Source organism: Rhea americana, unplaced genomic scaffold (assembly GCF_003343005.1).
Source record: "Rhea americana isolate MKP2758 unplaced genomic scaffold, rheAme1 scaffold_9, whole genome shotgun sequence".
Taxonomy (NCBI): Eukaryota; Metazoa; Chordata; class Aves; order Rheiformes; family Rheidae; genus Rhea; species Rhea americana.
In genome coordinates this window covers 6,478,318-6,496,198 of record NW_028187088.1, presented here as the reverse complement: position 1 = coordinate 6,496,198, position 17,881 = coordinate 6,478,318, and the positions used below count along the sequence as shown (strand labels likewise).

At 43.8% G+C, this 17,881-nt stretch overlaps 1 protein-coding gene across 1 annotated transcript in view; it reads right to left on the bottom strand.

The window, feature by feature from the left end:
• CACNA2D4 (calcium voltage-gated channel auxiliary subunit alpha2delta 4) overlaps window positions 1–17,881 on the bottom strand; it is a 115,582-nt gene that overhangs the window by 48,549 nt on the left and 49,152 nt on the right. Inside the window, exons 23-24 of the mRNA XM_085324011.1 lie at window positions 17,343–17,470; window positions 14,638–14,718 (exon numbers count right to left, since the gene is read on the bottom strand). Coding sequence (XP_085180137.1) covers window positions 14,638–14,718; window positions 17,343–17,470 — 209 coding nt within the window. The remainder of the gene's footprint in view (window positions 1–14,637; window positions 14,719–17,342; window positions 17,471–17,881) is intronic.

Here is a 17,881-nt window from a genome sequence, read left to right as displayed (position 1 = left end):
CCCTCAGGAAACACTCTCAGGGCAGGTAGGCCCAACCAACATGCCAGGGTTATGTAGCCCTTAGGGGTAGACAGGCCCACCAGAAAGAGCCCCTCTGCTCCCTCCTCTCTCCCTCCCCACACACCCACCTGTGGTGCAGGCAGGCTCATTTCTTGCAGGGAACAGATGGTACTTGTAATTTCTTTTTCTTTTTGTTACTGTTCTGAGGGAGAGCAACAAGATTTTCTAAAATGATCGAATGGAGGTTTCTTTGGCAGGAGATAGAAGATTTTTAAAGGTATATTATATTTCTGGCTTGTTGTTACAGAAGAATAATAAAGAATGTATTTTCCTATGCTCCTCATTGTTTAAATGAGATCTCTGATAGTAACCCTTTCCCCCATCCTCTGCAAAAGCAAATACCGCAAACACTGCAGCCAGCTAGAGAAAAAATATCTGTATTTCCACATATGTATATACTTGTCTGCACACAGTGTTTCAGCTTGGAATGAACATGCGCATATATACACACACATACACCATCAGCGTAAGTCCCAGGCAAGCATGTGTCTATAGTCAGAGTGAGGCTGTAGGACAAAACACACAGTCAGTCAAGGTGAGACCCTAGATCTAGAAACACACACACACAGTGCTCCAGGGACACAGCCAGACAAGGGCGATTGTGTAACAAGGATAAGATACTGTGGCAATCAGCTCATTACATAAAAGACGAAAGGGCCAAATTAATCCCCAGTGTAAGAACACGGAAGCCAATAGAGTTATATTCAGGTCAAATTTGATTCCAAAAGCTTTTTTTTTTTTTTTTTTTTTTTTTTTTAAATAGAGCATAATATTCAACAAAACTTATTGTAACAAACAGTGAGCTATGGGTTCTGACATGTCCAGATTTCTGGCCATCCTCAGCAGGGTTATTTTAAAATAAATGAAAATTGCTAGGTAATCCCATTGCACCCCTAATTACACAGGCTATCACCCCTAGAGATAAATGAGTCTCTCTACCAGCTGTTTACTAGCTAGGTCTATCATACACAGCTAAGAAGTTTAAATTGCCCACTTCTCCAGAAAAGTGCTATACACACACAATTCATCACATATTCTTCCTGTGACAAAAAGCTAATTCTGAGGCATACAGAATCTCCAAAGATGCTAAAACCATTACAAGCAAACTCACACTGTTACACTCAGTCTGATCTTCAGAGAGAAACTGGGAGCAGAACTCAGCTACTCCTGATCTGCTAACAACAACTGAGGGGTCTGTTCTGTTGAAAATGTACTGCCATGACAGAATTGACATTACTATCATTTAACAGTATGGTATCTATAACACATAGTTTAATCTGATTTTACTATTCAGGCACAGGAGTGCACACAAATACTGAACAGTTCATATAGCACCAGAAATACAGAGCTGAAAAAAAGCAAAGCCAACACACTCATTTGATGACCCTAAACTTTTTCTGTTAACAAATTATCTGGGAGCAGCCTGCAATTTCCTGCAATTTGATTATCTTTCATTTGCCAAATGTATTCACCATGCATACACACCTACTCATACACACACGTAATTCCACACATGTAATTAGGTATATGTATACAGAATACATGTAAAACATATAAAATAGAATACCTCCTCAGTATATTGTTCATCGGCAGTCTGCTGTGCAGGCTTGAAGCGTTTGCTAGCTCTGATTGGAAACAGAGGTCAGAGGGTCAGTTTCTGTCCTCGATTAGATAAGGGCAAGTCCTAGTATAGGATTTCTGAAAATCCTTCCCTCCAAGAAAACTGTATAATACAGACAAAAGAATAAGCATCCCCTGATGAATACAGTTACAGAACTGAGTGAAAGTAAATAAAAGATTTCCTTTGTCATTTTGGGAGCTCCCCACACCAGTAACAGCTCTGAAAGATGGAGACAAGGCAGCATCCTCATAGCTTTTCTCCGTTTAGAGAGTAGGGTTAAGGAGGCAACAGGGGATAGACYGCTCCTTCCTACAGTGGTACTGTGCTCAAGCCAGGCAGAGGTCACGCACATGGGAGTCAAGGAGAAAGCAAAGCATGATGCTAAGAATAACAGCCTGCCTTGCATGAAGCTCCTGGGCCAGGACAACACACTGCTCTTTGCTTGGGGCTCTAAAACAAGATTTAGTTCTTCCAATTGCTTTTTCTGTGTTCTAACTTCAGAATAAACTTGTTTGTTAGAACATCTGCAGAAAGTCAATGCATAAAGGGCACAGAAAGAGTGACAAATTCAGGTATTTATTTCATCTGAGAAAATATGCACAGACAGTATGCTAAGATATTCACCCAGCTCTGCATAAAGCTCAAGGGAAATATCCAGAGTAACAACAGTGCTTTGCATTTCTATACTGCTTGCCTTTGGCAGCTCTCTGGGAGCTTGCAAACATTAATGAATTCACAGAGGCAGAGATTCAGAGAGTATAAAGGCCAGAAGGGACTTTAGATCATCCAGTCTGACCTTCCGTGTATCGCACGCTACTTGGAAAGCGTGCAGAAAAGAACCACAAACGTTATTTGGGGGTGGCAGAAAATGCCTTGCTGTGAACAGCTTAAAGAGCTCAATCTGTTTAGCTTATGAAACAGAAAATACAGAGGTTATCCTGTAGAAAGTCCAACAGTGTGTATTTACATGCAGCTAAAGTGAATTTTCCAGAAAGGCATCCACTTTTGATTTGAAAACATTTAGGAGATTAAAAATCCCCCTTTCCCTTGGTACCTTATTACAATAACTATCCTTTCTCACTGTTAACATTTACTCTTAATATCTCATTTGAATCTGTCTGGTTTCAGCTTCCTGTCATGGGTTTTTGTTATGCTTCTCTCTGCTAGATTAAAAAAAMCACATTTACTAACCAGCATCTCTCCCTGTGCAGATACTTTTACATTAATCAAATCATTGCTCAATCTTTTGTTGAGATAAGCAGATTGAGTTCATTAAGTCTTTCACTGCAAAGTATTTCCTCATCTCTCCAACAATACTGTAGGCCTTTGTTGCACTCTTTCCAATTTTTCCTCCTCCTTTTAAAAGTACGCCCCTCATCCATCACAATCTATGATATGTATTGTAGATATTACCTAACTGTTGTCATACAATAGTAAATATCACCTTTCCCTACACCTACCCACCAACCATGTCTCACAATACACTTGCTAGGCTGTATGTGCATTATTTCTACTTTAAAGACAGAGGTATATGGAAAAGCTAGTACAACACCCTACAAGACATTTTGAGAGAGCTAGGATTATGGGGAACTGATTATGATCCCACTCATAATCACATTTATACTAGTATAAATTCACTGGCTTTTGAATAAGATTCTCCTGATTTATGCGATTCTTGGCAAGCGGAAAATCTGGCCCTTTATTTAAACTAATGGTCTCCTCCTAGCAGTCTCCACTTTAGTATTCACTCCTGATCTCATATGGTATTTTTCACATCTCTCCCACTGGATCTAAATGTCTTTGATTCTTCAGCTATTCTTTCTCTCTCCCTCTTATTTTTGTTCTCTTGTGACTGATCATCCCCTTTTCAGCGACTGCCTCTGACCAGCTGCTTTTCAGATTCTCCCTTCTCTGATCTCAACTGTCACTTCTCAGTTCACAAAACACACCAGCCCCCACATCCCCATCTGCTTTTTAAAGGCTTGTTATCATAAGCAGGGGCTTCTCCGCTCACTGTTCTTTACTTTGCAAAACCCTCATCAATCAAGAGAAACCATCATGCTGTCAAGGGGCGAGAGAGGGTTTTAGTCAGCCCTGTCTAGCTTCTGGCCTTCCAGATGCTGTATGGTGGCCTTCCACTGCATTAACAAAGATACTTTTATTCAGTCATGATGGAGAATGTGTGAATTATGCGGTAAAAAGGCCCGGCCTTGCACCCAAAGGGAGCTCTGAGGCAAACTGTGGGGTATCCTAAGTAACTGCCCTGCAGCTTGCTTGCTCACTGGTGATTGTATTGCCAAACAGAGAGACAAGGGACCTTGGCTGTTCGTTGGGCAATGGAGAAGCAGCTGCAGGCTCATCTCTTTCCATTCCAGGCACCACATCTCACACAAACCTCTCACAAACTTTTCAAGCTGCAGCCTAAATCCATTTGGCTTGTAATCTCAGATTCCTGCTGGAAGGCTACTCTAAAAGAACTCTCTTCTAGTTTTCCACCCTAAATACTTTCTTAGTGTATCTATACTACACTGTTTTCATACTAGCAGTGTCCTTTAGTTTAAATAGCTTTCCTCTTTCTCATATGTTTCCTCATTGATGTACTTATATATATAGCAATCCTATCCACTGGAACCCTTGTTCCTCTTGAGTTCTCACATGCTCCTCTCATGAAGACGGGCTTCCCATTCCTCTCATTATCATCCTGTCCTGCTTGTACCTGTTTTGATCTGCATTCCCCCAGTCAAAATTATATGGGAACTTCAGAAGAGGTCTTAGACGGCTTTGGGCAATAGCACCAACGCATCTCTGCTGGGAACCAGGTACCTCCTAGGACAATGCTTGCTTCTTCCACAGCTGCATCACACAATCTCTCACCACCATCCTCTGATCAGCTAGTACAGAAGTTCTCAATATTTTTCTTCTCAGCTTCCTTAGGATACATTTAACTCCTCCTTCCTGGCCAGTTAACAAAAATTTAATCACTTGATGGACAGATTCTAAAAACATGCATCTTCAAGAGCTAAAGGCTAGAGAGGCACAGGGAGGGAGGGCAAGATATGGCTGGGACCATATCCAAGAGCTGTTGGGAACTGTTGCATCTACCCTGCTGCCTTTCAGCAAGGATCTCGGAATTAAACTTGGTAGCTCTCAGCCTTAAATTTCATGTGAGCATAAAGGAGTAATACAGCCTATACTTAAGATCCAAACTGAGAGGTGGCAAAATGAACCCAGCGGTTTCCAGAAGACAAGGGCTACCTCCATGCCTGTTTGCTGTGCTTTCTGCCTGCTCCCACAGAATTCCCAGCTTACAGAATACTTCTAATATTAGTTCTCAAGCATTTGACCTTGTCTGTTTTACTACTAAAATTCACTCTGTTTCTGCTACTCCTGTCAAGGTCAAATAAGGCTTTCTCTATGGTATCTTGGTCCTTCCCTGTAGTGGCAATGCCTTCTAGTGTTGAAGCATCAGGATACTTCCTCACTCTCTATTACTATTTGTGTCAGGGTCTCAGGGTAATGTTAACAAAGACTAATCCCACGGCTAAAAGTTGGGGACTGCTACAAGTAATATTTTGCTAGATTGAGAAGTGATCTTGTTGCTGCTACGTCCTTCAGACCCACCTCTACCTCCGTGTCCCTAACAACTACTCTACTTTTCTGTATTTTCTGCAGTTTAACTGTTTCCTGAGTGGCACCACATCAAATACTTCACTGAAATTAGAATGAGATCTTTGAAATTTCTTTCGCCTTCCAGGAAAATAATTATCTCAGAGGAGACTATCGGATTAGCCCAGCATGATCTAGCTTTGATAAATCATACCACATGACTCCATTTTTCCCTAATCTGCACGATAATTATGCTTTCCTGAAAGATCTCCTCTAAGGCACTACAAACATTACAGAGGTCACACTTAGAGGTCTTAGAGTGACAAGCTTGTTTTACCTCCTTTATTTAATCCTAAATACTGAATTTGCACTTCTCCAGCCAGCATGGAGTCATCCTTGCAGGCAGAGTCAACAAAAATCCTTGCTGTAAGCCTGTGACTCCATGTGTCAGCTCTCCCAGAGATGGAGGGCACTCAGTTCCCCCAGCCCTGTGAGTGTGCTAAGCAGCTTGAGCTGCTTATTCCCAGTAGGCAGCTTGTTTATTTTCCCAGAGTCAAGATCGCTGTCCTTATCAATAACTGAGGCACACAGCCTGCTTTGGTTTTGCCCCAGACCATATTCTCCTCGATCTTGACCTCACTCTCACTGCCCAGAAGTGGCCTCACTTCTTATTCTTTTTCTTTAAATAGCTGAAGAATCTTTTGCTGTTTGTTTTAATCTCCTTTGCGAGGTCTAACTCAGCTTGATTTGTAAGCAATCCTCACTTTATCCCTGCATTTCCTGACCTCTAAGACACAGACTTCTTTGCTGTCTGTTCTTTTTTCCATTCCACATAGGCTCTCTGCAGAGCCAGCTTAAGCTGCATAAGCAGCTGCCTGTGGTGGCAGACAGATGGAGGGGAGCAGAATCAGGCACAACCATTTACTGACTCTTCACAGAAGTACGATCTCCGCAGTGTCCCCAAAAGCTGAACTGTTGCCTCCCTGCATTCCAGACTTTGCACTGTCTCAATGCTGTCAGTGCAGGCTCTAATCTGAAGGAGTGCCAAGAGCTAGAGACACATCACCCCTCTACATACTCAGAGAAACAGTGTTGTCTGAACCACGTCTTCCTCCTGCACACACAGCAACAACTCTCCCCCCTGCCTCTCCACTGCCTTGAGAAAGTCAGGCATTTCCCAAGGCTTCTAGGCAAGGGCTCCTATCCAATTTCACCCACAGGCAGAAGCCAGGGTGGCCACCATCCACCCCCTTTTCCTCTCATACTCTCCATGCCTTACCAYCTAACAATAGGCCCATATCCACTCCAAAGCACCCTGCATTCAGCACCTGCATAGTCCCTGCCAAGATATGAAGACTTGTGGATAGCCCTTACCCAGAGTCGGGTAGAGAGAGAAAAAGAGAATGGCTGTCAATACAGCCTCTGCATGATGGAGATAGAGCAGGGTATCGTGTAAGAGCATTTGGGGAAGAAGTGTTACATTACCCAGGATATTATTGGGAATATTATTGGGATAAAGGCCTGAGCAAACTGGTCTGTCCTCATAGCTGACTCTGCTTTGAGACAGACGTTGATTAGGGACCTCTTGAGGTGTCTCTTACAACCTGAATTATCCTGTGATCCTATGAATGGGACTCCTGTATCTCAGGAAAGGAGGACAAGAAGAAAGGGGTCTTGTGAGGGAAAAAGGCTGGGAGCAGGAGTTGTGTTTGGAGGCATAGGCATGGATGAGGGAACACGCTGGCCTTGCATTTGCAGATTTAGGTTGCACCCTACTTAGCCAGAAGGGTTAATGCCACTTGCTTGGCAGTCCATGGCTCTTAATAGCTCTTAATTTGAGACCCTGGTCAGTCTGTGGCCCTCAGAGTCACATTCTCAGAATGCTGCTACCCACCTCTATGCATCTGCATCAGCTACCAACTGGGTACTCTGCCACGTCCACATGGATTACTCACATACACACTCACATACTCTTGTGTGTACAAGAGAAGATGAATGTGTGTGTGTAACCCCACAACAGGCAGGAACAAGTGCAAATCTCTCAGCAAATACACGCACTTATGTGCACCCCTACTTATACATTCCAGACAAGTATCATAAATGCATTACACACTGCAGAGAAACTGACTGTGTATGTAGATACACATATATCTGCACAAATTCCCTCACACATTGTGTATCTACATATACCCTACATGTAATATGCCCCTGCAGGCCTACATGACCCCAGGCAGAGATACAGGTCTCCAAGGAACCTGGCTAGAGAGGAGTTAATGCAAGAAAGGATACAAAGGAAATTAAAAGCAAAAAAGTTGAAAGCCCAGCACATGATTCTTCTCCTATCACATCTGTGAATCCTGGAGCGCGAGAGTAATTGTCTGCAATGAGTCAGACCAAAAGGCACAAGGAAATGGTTGCTATGGCAACCCTCGCACTGCTCTAATTCAGCTCAGAATTAAAATGATATCAAATAATTTGCAAGCAAAGGGAACATGGCAAAGGCGCTGGGTGCCAATCTAAAAAATCCGGCTGTATGCAAGCCTCTCCTGAGCCAGTGTCAAGGGCTCTTCTCCCTTCAAGCRTGACAACCACGGCAATCAGATGAGMTATACAGGTGAGAATGATGGATAACCTTAGGCCAGAAGATTTCTGCTATATACTGGCAAGAATGGGCTCCTGGGCTGGAGCGCCAGCCTGGAACAGCTCCAACRCTAGGGAGAGCTGGATTTCCCAGAGTAATGCCCCACCAGAACCACCAAGGAAACCCCAATGCTCACAGGTTGTCATGGCAACTATCCTGAGAAACTATCCTGTAAGGGCACTGTCCTAAGCTGGCAGTGAGCACAATTTTGGCACAGGTATGGACCCACAGCGGGGCTGTTTGCTCTGTGTTATGCAAAGCACTGCCTGGATGGGCTGAGGAAAGGAGGGCTGATTTACTTAACAGTTTTTTTCCTAGTAAGTGGTGAAGCATGCAGAACCCAGCACTCAGATGAGTTGAGACTATTAGGAAATATTTACACTGCAGAAAAGGTTACTGTCTTTGCCTTCTCCCCTCTCAATCAAGGGCTCCTCCCTGGAAGACACTGTCCACAGACAGACACAATCCCTGCACTGAAGATCTTCCAATCTATGCAGAGAGTAGATATACCAGTACCAAGCCTTGGCAAAAGACAGAATTTGTAAGCTCAAGACTCAATGTAAAATAAAGCAGCCACCTCATTTTTGGTTGGCTCATGGCGTAGGTAGAGCAAGCTTGCATCTACCCCCAAAACACTCAAAGACTTCTGAATCTTTTGAGTTGTGTTTTGTCTTTGAGTCTCAGATGAAACATAAAAGCAATATTGCTTGTATCTGTCATATGAGACTAATGATCACAAATTATTAAAATATCTTACTGGGTATTTTAAGCCCGTTATTGTTTATTTACCAATAGGTGTCCRTTTTGCTCACAGGTCTCTGGCACAAAGTCTCTGCATATAATGGGGAATACAGTGGATGCCACGCAAGCAGAGTGGTGGATGAGAGATGCAAGGAAGCAGTGTGAAAGGAGAGATGCTGGTTTTGGTGTATCAACAGAATTGTGCAACATTGAGAGCCTGGCCTGCTGAGGACTCAATGTTCAGGCCAGTCAAATGTGTACTGAGTGATAACCAACTCCAGACAGATGTCCTGAGAGGCAGAGAAGCCACTGCTGCTGCTAACGTTAARATTATCAGCATTTCTGCTTTACTGAGTTCCCCTAACACTTTCTATGACTGAGCTCCAAGGCACTGCCCCTTCAGATGTTTATCTTACGAAAGTGCTTCTTTTGTTAGACCAAAGGGATTGCCAGGAGGGACTGGCGTTAGGCAGACCCAGAAGTAGCAGGGTGACGAGCAGAAAATGAGCTCAGTTGCCTCTCTTTCTACTTATGCTGCCACTGGGTAGAGAGGAGAAGGATGTAGAGGAGATTCTGCTTTATAAATAAGGCATCCAGATGATACCCCAGGAGTTCACAGCAGTGCACACACCGGGATATTTTTGGCACAACTTCCAGCATTAAGAGAAAAGGAACGTTCCCTTCAAATAGTGCAGCACACATCTGAAGATATCAGTTGCTCACAGTTCTTTTATTGCTAATATTATGCTGGTTTCTAARCCAGTAAAGTGAAATCATTTTAATTTTCTGGCTTGGATGCAGTTCTTYCAGTATAAAAAGTGCTTATGCTACCATAGCATGCATTTTACATGCATCTACCACACACTTAGCTTCTACAGGTATAACTGCCACTTTCTAGGGAGGATAACAGAGGAGGTTGAAATGTTTTAACCAGCCAAACAACAGAAATGTAGGAATACAGAACTGTGTGTAAATTACCCGGAAAAAATGCCACCATAACAGAACTGCTGAAAGAGCCACCTGCATCTCCTCTTCCTGCTTGTCAGTAACAGACAGCAGGCAGCCAAAATTGGGGACCAAGGAAGAGGATGAAGAGGTATCAAGCTGGCCAGTAATCTCTTTTCAAAYGAAGGGCTTCTGTCAGGCTGTACTTTTGATACAGGCTGGATTCTAACCAGTGGTATAATGGAAAAATTATTCTCCATTATCTATTTTCAGACCAATTGATTTCAGATATTTTTGAAAAAAAATAAGCTTTTTTTGAAAATCTTTTCCTGCTGAGAGTACAGAGCTCTTGAAAATACTGGCCTTAATAATTCACTGTCCCAAATCCCTCTCTGTAAAATACAGACACTTCCCTCTCACTCTTCTTTGAGCTTGCCTTTCTGAAAAATAAGCCTTCTCTGAAGAGGACTCTCCCCAAGTACATCTGTATATACTGTTCATCATGAGATAACAATTTCACTTTGGCCTAGTGAATAGGAACTAACAATAACTTTAATATAAACAGAGGAGAAAGGCATGGTATAAAATTAATCTGGATCTCCCAGAGACCTGTTTGGTCACCCTGTTTGTTTTATTGGACACCACCGGGCCTGTGCATACCCCGTGATTTGCTGATATCAGCTGTCTCCCGTCCCTGAGATACGATAAAAGTGGCAAAGATCCTAATAAAAGGAAACCTSTATCTGTTCCTGTTCTGACTGGCAGTCAGCTGACTACCACATAACTTATACAGAGAAGGTCACGCAATAAAAGATACGTCATATGCAGCCCGAAGAGACAGTTAAACTCCTGCACAGATTCCAGCAGTTTCACTGGGGCCTTAAATCCCTAAAAGCTTCTGTCAGCAACTGCATGTGATTTCTGCAGTGACCCCCATGAGGACCATAAAGCCCCAGGCTACTTACTCACTGGAGGGAACAGATGACACAATGCTATCTGGAGCAGGACTTGGCTTGGGGAGAGTGCCATCATAATTCCTTATTTTTCATTTCCAACAAAGTTAGTGCTTGTGAAAGGTACTGGACTGACTTCCCAGGAGAATAACTTCCTTCTAATTAATTACAATTAATCATCCAGGCATTACTTAATGTTTGCACAGTGCTTTGAAGCAGCAAAGCACAATATAGCAGGTAGATATTATTAATTCAAAGAAACAAGTCCAGCCAAGCTAGYGGTCAATTTGCCTGCATGGCTTCCCACCAAAGCCCTGACTTTGCTTGCACTCAGCTTGCACAAGTGGGCCCTACCTTGATTCCATCTTGCCCTCTAAGAGGCCTCCAGGCACCTAGAACCAGCAAAAAGTCTGTGAAAATCTCCCTCACAGCCCAGATACACAGCTTGGCCTGAAGACAGAAAGAGACAGGTGAAAAGGTAACAGCATAGCACACAGGACACTGTGCCTTGACCCATAGAAGTCCACTGTAATATAGTGCCATATACAGCACAATTTCAGAGCAGTCCTGGAGCCTGTTCAACTTTACACGTCCCAAGCCTGCCAAGAGACTGCATAACTGCTTTAGCTCCCCGCCGGTTCCTTCCTGTTGAATTTGGACAGCTCCACACCTGTCTTCCTGTGCAGCAGTCTCTCTAATGGAGACAGGACAGCTTTGGTCTCCTCCCCATTCTGGGATGCACCATTGAGCCAAGCCAGATCTAAACAGTAGAAAGGAGGCCCTTTACCGGCCTGCCATCTGTGCCCTCAGCCCTTCGGCTGGGCTGCTCTCTAATCACAGATGACTCCTCCCTCATTCTCTGACAGAGTCCAGGCCTGTGTCATCTTGGTCATTTGGTTTCATGAGTTTGTCTTTCTCAGCCCTGGCTGAGGACTGGCATTCATCTGCCAGAACAAAAGGGGCCCAACACTCCCTGTCACTGTCATCCTCCTCAAGGGGGCATTGAGGGTGCCCCCTACCCACAGGCATAGCTGTAAATCCTAGAGTTCATTTTTCACTGCACATGTAGCAAACATTTCAAAGAGCTTACAAATTTCCCCAAGCACCATCAAGTCAAACAAGTGACAGTAACAATCAGTGACAGTATAACAGGCCAGTTCATCCAAATTACACTTTTATAGGAGCACTTAAAAAGCTTTCTGTTGGTCCCCCTGTACATAACTGTGACAAAATGCATTCAGAAACTAGAAACCCACCCAAATCTTTGGCATTTGGGGAACCATTGCTAGACAGTAAATGGATTTCTGGTAGTATCCTGACTCTAAATGAACAAGATATCAAACTCATTGAGGGCAGATGCTATCAGAATAATAATAACAATCTGTGCCTCACTGTGCTCTGTGCCTCTTGCTGTGTCTGCACTCAAGCCCCTTCCTTCACTTCTCTCTCCTGTAGCTAGTGTGAGGGTAGGATGGTACAGCAGCACTCCCAGGGTCATTTGTGTTGAACCTCTATTGTGGGGTGAAGTTGACCAGAATCTGGTCTCAGCCACCCAGCATAGTTACATTAGTGTGAGGGAAAATGAAGAGAAACCTATGCCCTTACCTTCAAACCTACTGTCCTCAAGAGTTAATAGTATTTCAACAGGTAGCATGATCATGATGCTTTTTTATGTGACTACTAGTATTAAGAAAGATTCAGATAGTGATCCTGATCACTACTGGAAACAAAGCAAATGGTAATTTAGATATAGTACCTCTCCACTTCCTGAAACCCGCAAAACATGTTGAAAACATACACCCAACTCAGCAAATGAGATGTACTCGGGCAAACCCTTACACTTCCACTGAAGTCAATGGTGGCTACAGTTAGGGAACAGATATTCTCTCTGCTGCCTTCAGACATTAGCTGCCTGAAGGATTTGAGACTCTTCGGGAGAAATGACTCCCCTCAGTGCTATTGTGCAGTGCATATTTTGGATGAAATATGGCTAGTTTTCATCAGTGTATAAGGCATAAAGAATGGAGAACATGTAGCTGAAGGTGAGTGGAAGCAAGCAAAAGGTGATGATCTTTTATGATCAGGTCACCTAATATGCCTGCTAGTGCAAAGGGACCATGGTATTTTTAAGGAACAAAAGCAACTGAGAATTCATTTCTATGTCTCAGCCTGTGGTTACCAGTGAGGAAAACAGTTTGTTCCTTATCGTTTCCACAGCTGTCAGAAAATTTACCTTACTACTGTTCTAACAGGATTTCTTCTCCTATCCTCTGCTGCTTTCTCCACCCTCCTCTTCCCTCACCAGAGGTTTCTATCCCTTCACAGAATGTCCACACAGACAGTTGATTTAGCATTCAATACAATTGAGAGGGTAGAAATCTACAAAGGGGTTGCAAAAAGAGCTGCTGACAGAAGATAAATGGTCTCAGGGTCAGATCCTCTTGCCACTCCTTGCTCTCTCTCTCTCCCATCCAGAATAAGTTTCCTCCCTTGTATTTATGCTGAGTGCCTGATGAACTGTTTTTGTGTAGCTCTGCTCAAACTCACAGGGAAGAAAGGATTCATGAAGGACAATCTTTTCTTAAAATTTTTTTTCCTCTCCCAAATTCATGCCCAGAAAAGAAATGCTCCAGTGCTGCATAGAGATATTTAGTACAGTCCCAGTATGACTTCATTCTCTGCCAGTGTACTCTTAATAGCGTACATAATACATAAACTATATTGAAATCATCTCCTTATTTCATGGGGGCCTCTGAACAGACTTCACTTGACAATAATTTTCTGACCTTGGTTGCATTTGATATGGTGGCCTACCAATGAAAACTGTTATTTCATGTCATCACTGCTCTCTCAATCTCCAAGTGATAGTTAGAGAGTACCATTCTCTACTGGAACTTATTGAAAGTCTGGAAACTATGGAACAGTTCATCAGATGAAATTAAGTTGCAATAGTTTTTACTGACTTCAGTAGACTGAGGGGCATTTGCACTCTTGCAAGTTGTGATATTCTTTGCATCCTACTCGGCCTAAATAAAAGCAATGGATGATTCTCTGATCTGAAGGTATTTGCAACATAGCCTTCTCTCAGCTGGTTATCTCTGTAACAATTGGCATTACCTCATGCTGAGGTAAATGGCACAATCTTTCTGTACAAAATCAGACATCTATTGTAATGCTACTCAGTATAGGAGAGTCTGTAACTGATTTCATTGTTAAAGATTAAATGGCAGACTCACACATAACTGGAAATTCAAAGTCATTGCTTGGTACCTGTTCTAGATGGTCATTCTTTCCGTCATACAGAACGTAGTTAACAACAAACATTCTTTCATGGGTAACGCTGCGTCTCTGCGTATTTCTGGTGATAATTACTCCACTATCTGTTTTGACAATCTCTTCCTTTAGTGAATGCTTCCAGCTATAAAAAAATTTCCACTCATATTGAACTATATTTTCTCCAATATCCATACTTCTACACAGTGACTTTGTTGTATTTTCTAACAGCTGAAACAACTGTTACAGAAAATGGTAAAGTTTCAACAGTGCTTTGGGGCTCTGTGGGAAAAAACATGTTCTACAAATATTCCAAAAGTGCGCATAGAGTCTAGTGAGGGTCTGTCAAAAGAGGCTCAAAGCTCAAATACAAAGAACATTATGAAAATATATATATATRAAATCCAGCAGCAAGCTCATTCTGCCAGTAAAAGTTAGTTTTCAGTTGACATAGAGCTGCAGATGCAGGAACACCCTGTTCTGAAAATAAGTGTCTTCCACAAGCAGTTCAAAAGCTGCACAGAATTCTCAACCTAGTCATGCTCCAGGGTCAAAGACAGTCTCAATCCACAAAGTTACCAACTTGGAAGATGAGAAGCTTCCATTCAAACACCAAATTTCCTTTCCAAAAGCATATTAGCCATTCAGTACCTGTTTTAATGTTCTCTATTTAGCCTGCTTTTCAACATCACTACCCTCTCTTCCCTTGAGTAACAAGCTAACAGCTCTCAGCTTCTGCTCTTAATATAAGATGCTACCATTTCATTCAAGATAAAAAGAGAATCAGAACGTCCTACCTGCAGCAATACCCATCTTTCCATCCACAGACACAGCTACAGCTGTGCTCACTGTCACCACTTCTGGYGGGCCACCTCCCTCTGTCAAGACACAAATATAGCAGACTCAGTTAGCTTATCATCAGAGATCAGGAAAATGCAGCAAGAGCAGCTTGCTCATACAATTTCACATCCAGGTCAGTGTTCACAGAGGCCTAAACTCTAAAAATTTCTAGAGTTTGGAGGACTGCATCTTTCAAGCCACAAAAGCAGCCTAATTGGCTAACAAGGAGATAGTTTTTTCCTTTCTAGAGAATGCAATTGCCCATGAGACAGATGTCATTTCAGTATTTTTTTTTTTAGTGATTAGATGAGCTTCATCTGGGGCAACACTTTTGAAACTGCCAGGGGACAGTTTGAAGGTCAGCATGACCAAACTAGCCTGCAACTGATTCCTTCATCACATTCTATACAGCAAACTCTTGCTCAGACGGATGGATTGGGGATTCTTTCCTTCCCAAGAGCTTCAGAATTTGTCACTGCTTCTCATTTCTGCCTTCATCATTCTTTTTTGTACTCAGTGTGTCCTTAGAATGCATCTGTGGCTACTATGGTTTAGTCTGGAGTCTCACTCTTTTTTTTGGACTAAAGCCAGATTAACTTCCTCAAGGGTGTAAGACAGAACTAGCAAAGCCCTTATGAAACAGAAATACTCAGCTAAGTGATGTTCACATGCTTTGAGCCCTATCCTGCATTTATGGTGAATCCCAAATTTCCTGTTGTCCTTGGAGTGAGATTAAATAAGCAATATGCACATAGTATCTGTAAAAAAGATACATCCAACACATGACAGATCTGGGCTGCAAGAACAGTTCTATTTGACCTGGAAAGCATTCCCTGCTACCTTCTCTCAGGGATTTTGGACATTGGGAAGGAGGTGTTTGGATAAATTATTTCCATAGCCTACAGCCATTTGCTGTTTGACTTCTGGCTCTCTCTTCTCATGCAATGAGAAGTGCATCTGCCATGCACATCTCCAGTCAGGAGGACATACACTGAGTCACATGGAAAACAAGAAAAGTGGACTTTGGCATTTGACTCCCGTAAGGTACTGAGTGGCCTCTTCTGGCGAAAAGGTGGGGCACCACTGTTCCATCGGATGTCAAGTGAAAGGCCCAGATTCTGCTCTAAGAGTGAAGGTCTGTGGCTCAGAAGAACTGAGTATTATTTCCAGGTTCTTTACAGGCATCTTGTATGATCTCAGGGATCACAGTCTCTTTAAGCACAACTATCCAGCTCTAAAGGGAGTAATTATCTTCCCTACAGGTTAGAGTATAAGGTTTTCAGGTCCAGGCACCATTTCTTACAACATGCTTTCAGGCTTTCCAGCAATATGGGGTCCTGAACTTGACTGACGATTCTGAATAATAGTAGTGCAATACAAAAAACAGTGGTAGCTGCTTTTATTCAGTCTTTATCCATGTAAAACTACCTATGACTTAGAAGAAAGCCAAATCAAGCCAAAACCCCAACAGTTAGTCAGCAGTGACTGCTCATGCCTGGGTAATGGCAGTCCATGCCTGGGTAATGGCAGTCTGTAGGAAGCACCATAGAGAATTATCACCAGGTTTTCCAAGCGATACTCCATTCCAAACAGCAAATGCAGTGGCATGCAGGGCAGCAAAAGGTCCCTCCTGCCATGCCTCTCCCTCCTCTCTACACTTCCCTTTTAAGTAAATGTAAAGGTGCCAGGCAAAGAGAAATTTTGGTGAAGGGCTTCACATGTTCAATTTCCACTCCTCTCCCTTTACATCCTGGTTCAACTCTTGCCTCCCAGTCTCATTTTTTCCTCTTTGCTGCTTGCTTTCCCACTCACTAGCCTCCCACTGCTGTGCCACAAAAAGCTCTAACACCTAAAGTGCTGAGCTCCATGACAGAGATGGAGTGCTGAGGGCCAGAGAAGAGCACAGAGGGGATTTCTGCCTCCTGTGTAGGAATCTTACATCAGTGTTTCATTTTGATCTTATCCTTCCAGGCTCTTCTATTCTCTTCTATTCTTTGAGGAAGTCCTACCTGGCTCTGAGAGCTCACAGGAACCAACACCCTAAGCAAGAGACACCAAAAAGCTGTTCCTTGCTTGTATGTCATGTTTGAGTCCTTTGCTGGTAAAAGGTACCATATTCTAGTCACAGAAAGTGGTGATAGAAGAAATGACTCCTTCTAAACTCATGTCTTCCTCACTGAGTGCTCACTGGTCTCTCACCAATTCTGGCTGACCATAACTCTGATCATCGCGGCTAGCAGGCCTGACACACATATGCCTCCCAGGTCTGGCTCTTTAATTCCTTTTGCAATACCTTTAACTTCCCCTTCTTAAGGTTCGCATGTCCTGCAGCCCCTTGTATTCCCTCCTCCACCTCTCTAAATCTCTCAGTTTACCCAGGCCCTTTAACTGCCTGTGTCCTTCACCTCCACTGTACCTACATGTTACACAGCTGTGAACGCTTTCCCCATGGTTCGTAGCTGTGTCTTTCCTTCATCTCCAGTTCTGATATCGTGTCATGACCCTTGTGCCTCTATACCCGCGCTAACAAGCTGCCAGCGGCCAGATCTCAGCACTTCCCACTGTGCAAGAGCTGGCAATAAAGGGACCAGGATGAACGTTGCATGGGGAGCAGCATAGGACAAGCTTTCTTTTCCCTGCTTCCTGTTCAGGCTGAGGTTACCTGAATCATCATCTGAAACGATGCTATAGATGAAGCTCCCAGGGGGATGTTCAGCTGCSCGACGATACCACAGAGGGAAGTGGTCCATGGTGAAGATACTTTCCTTGTCCTTCCGTGTCAGGAATTTCCTGCCAGAGGAGAAACGAGAGTAGTCTTTTGCAGCTGACACAGAGGAGCAGCGGTTCCCCTTGGGGCTACACAGCAGGAAGCACTCCAGGCTGGATCCACCAGCCGGGCCCTTCTCGGAGCCACTGGTGGCCTCCCGTCACCTGCGGCTTCCTCTGCAGTCAGAGGGGAGACAGGCCAGCTCTGGGGCACGTTTGGATCAGAGGTGCGAGTGCCAAGTTTAACCTTAACCTCGCGTGCGCAGAGGCCTCTCGGACAGCTCGGCAGGTGGGGGCTGCGCGCTGGCCCCTCGCTCACCGAGACGCGCTGCCCCACGGGCTGGGACACGCCTGCTCCGCGCCCCGCACGCTCCCGCACCGCCACCTGCTGCGGGCCCCTGCCCGCCCCGCTCCCCGCGCCGCCGGCAGCCGCCC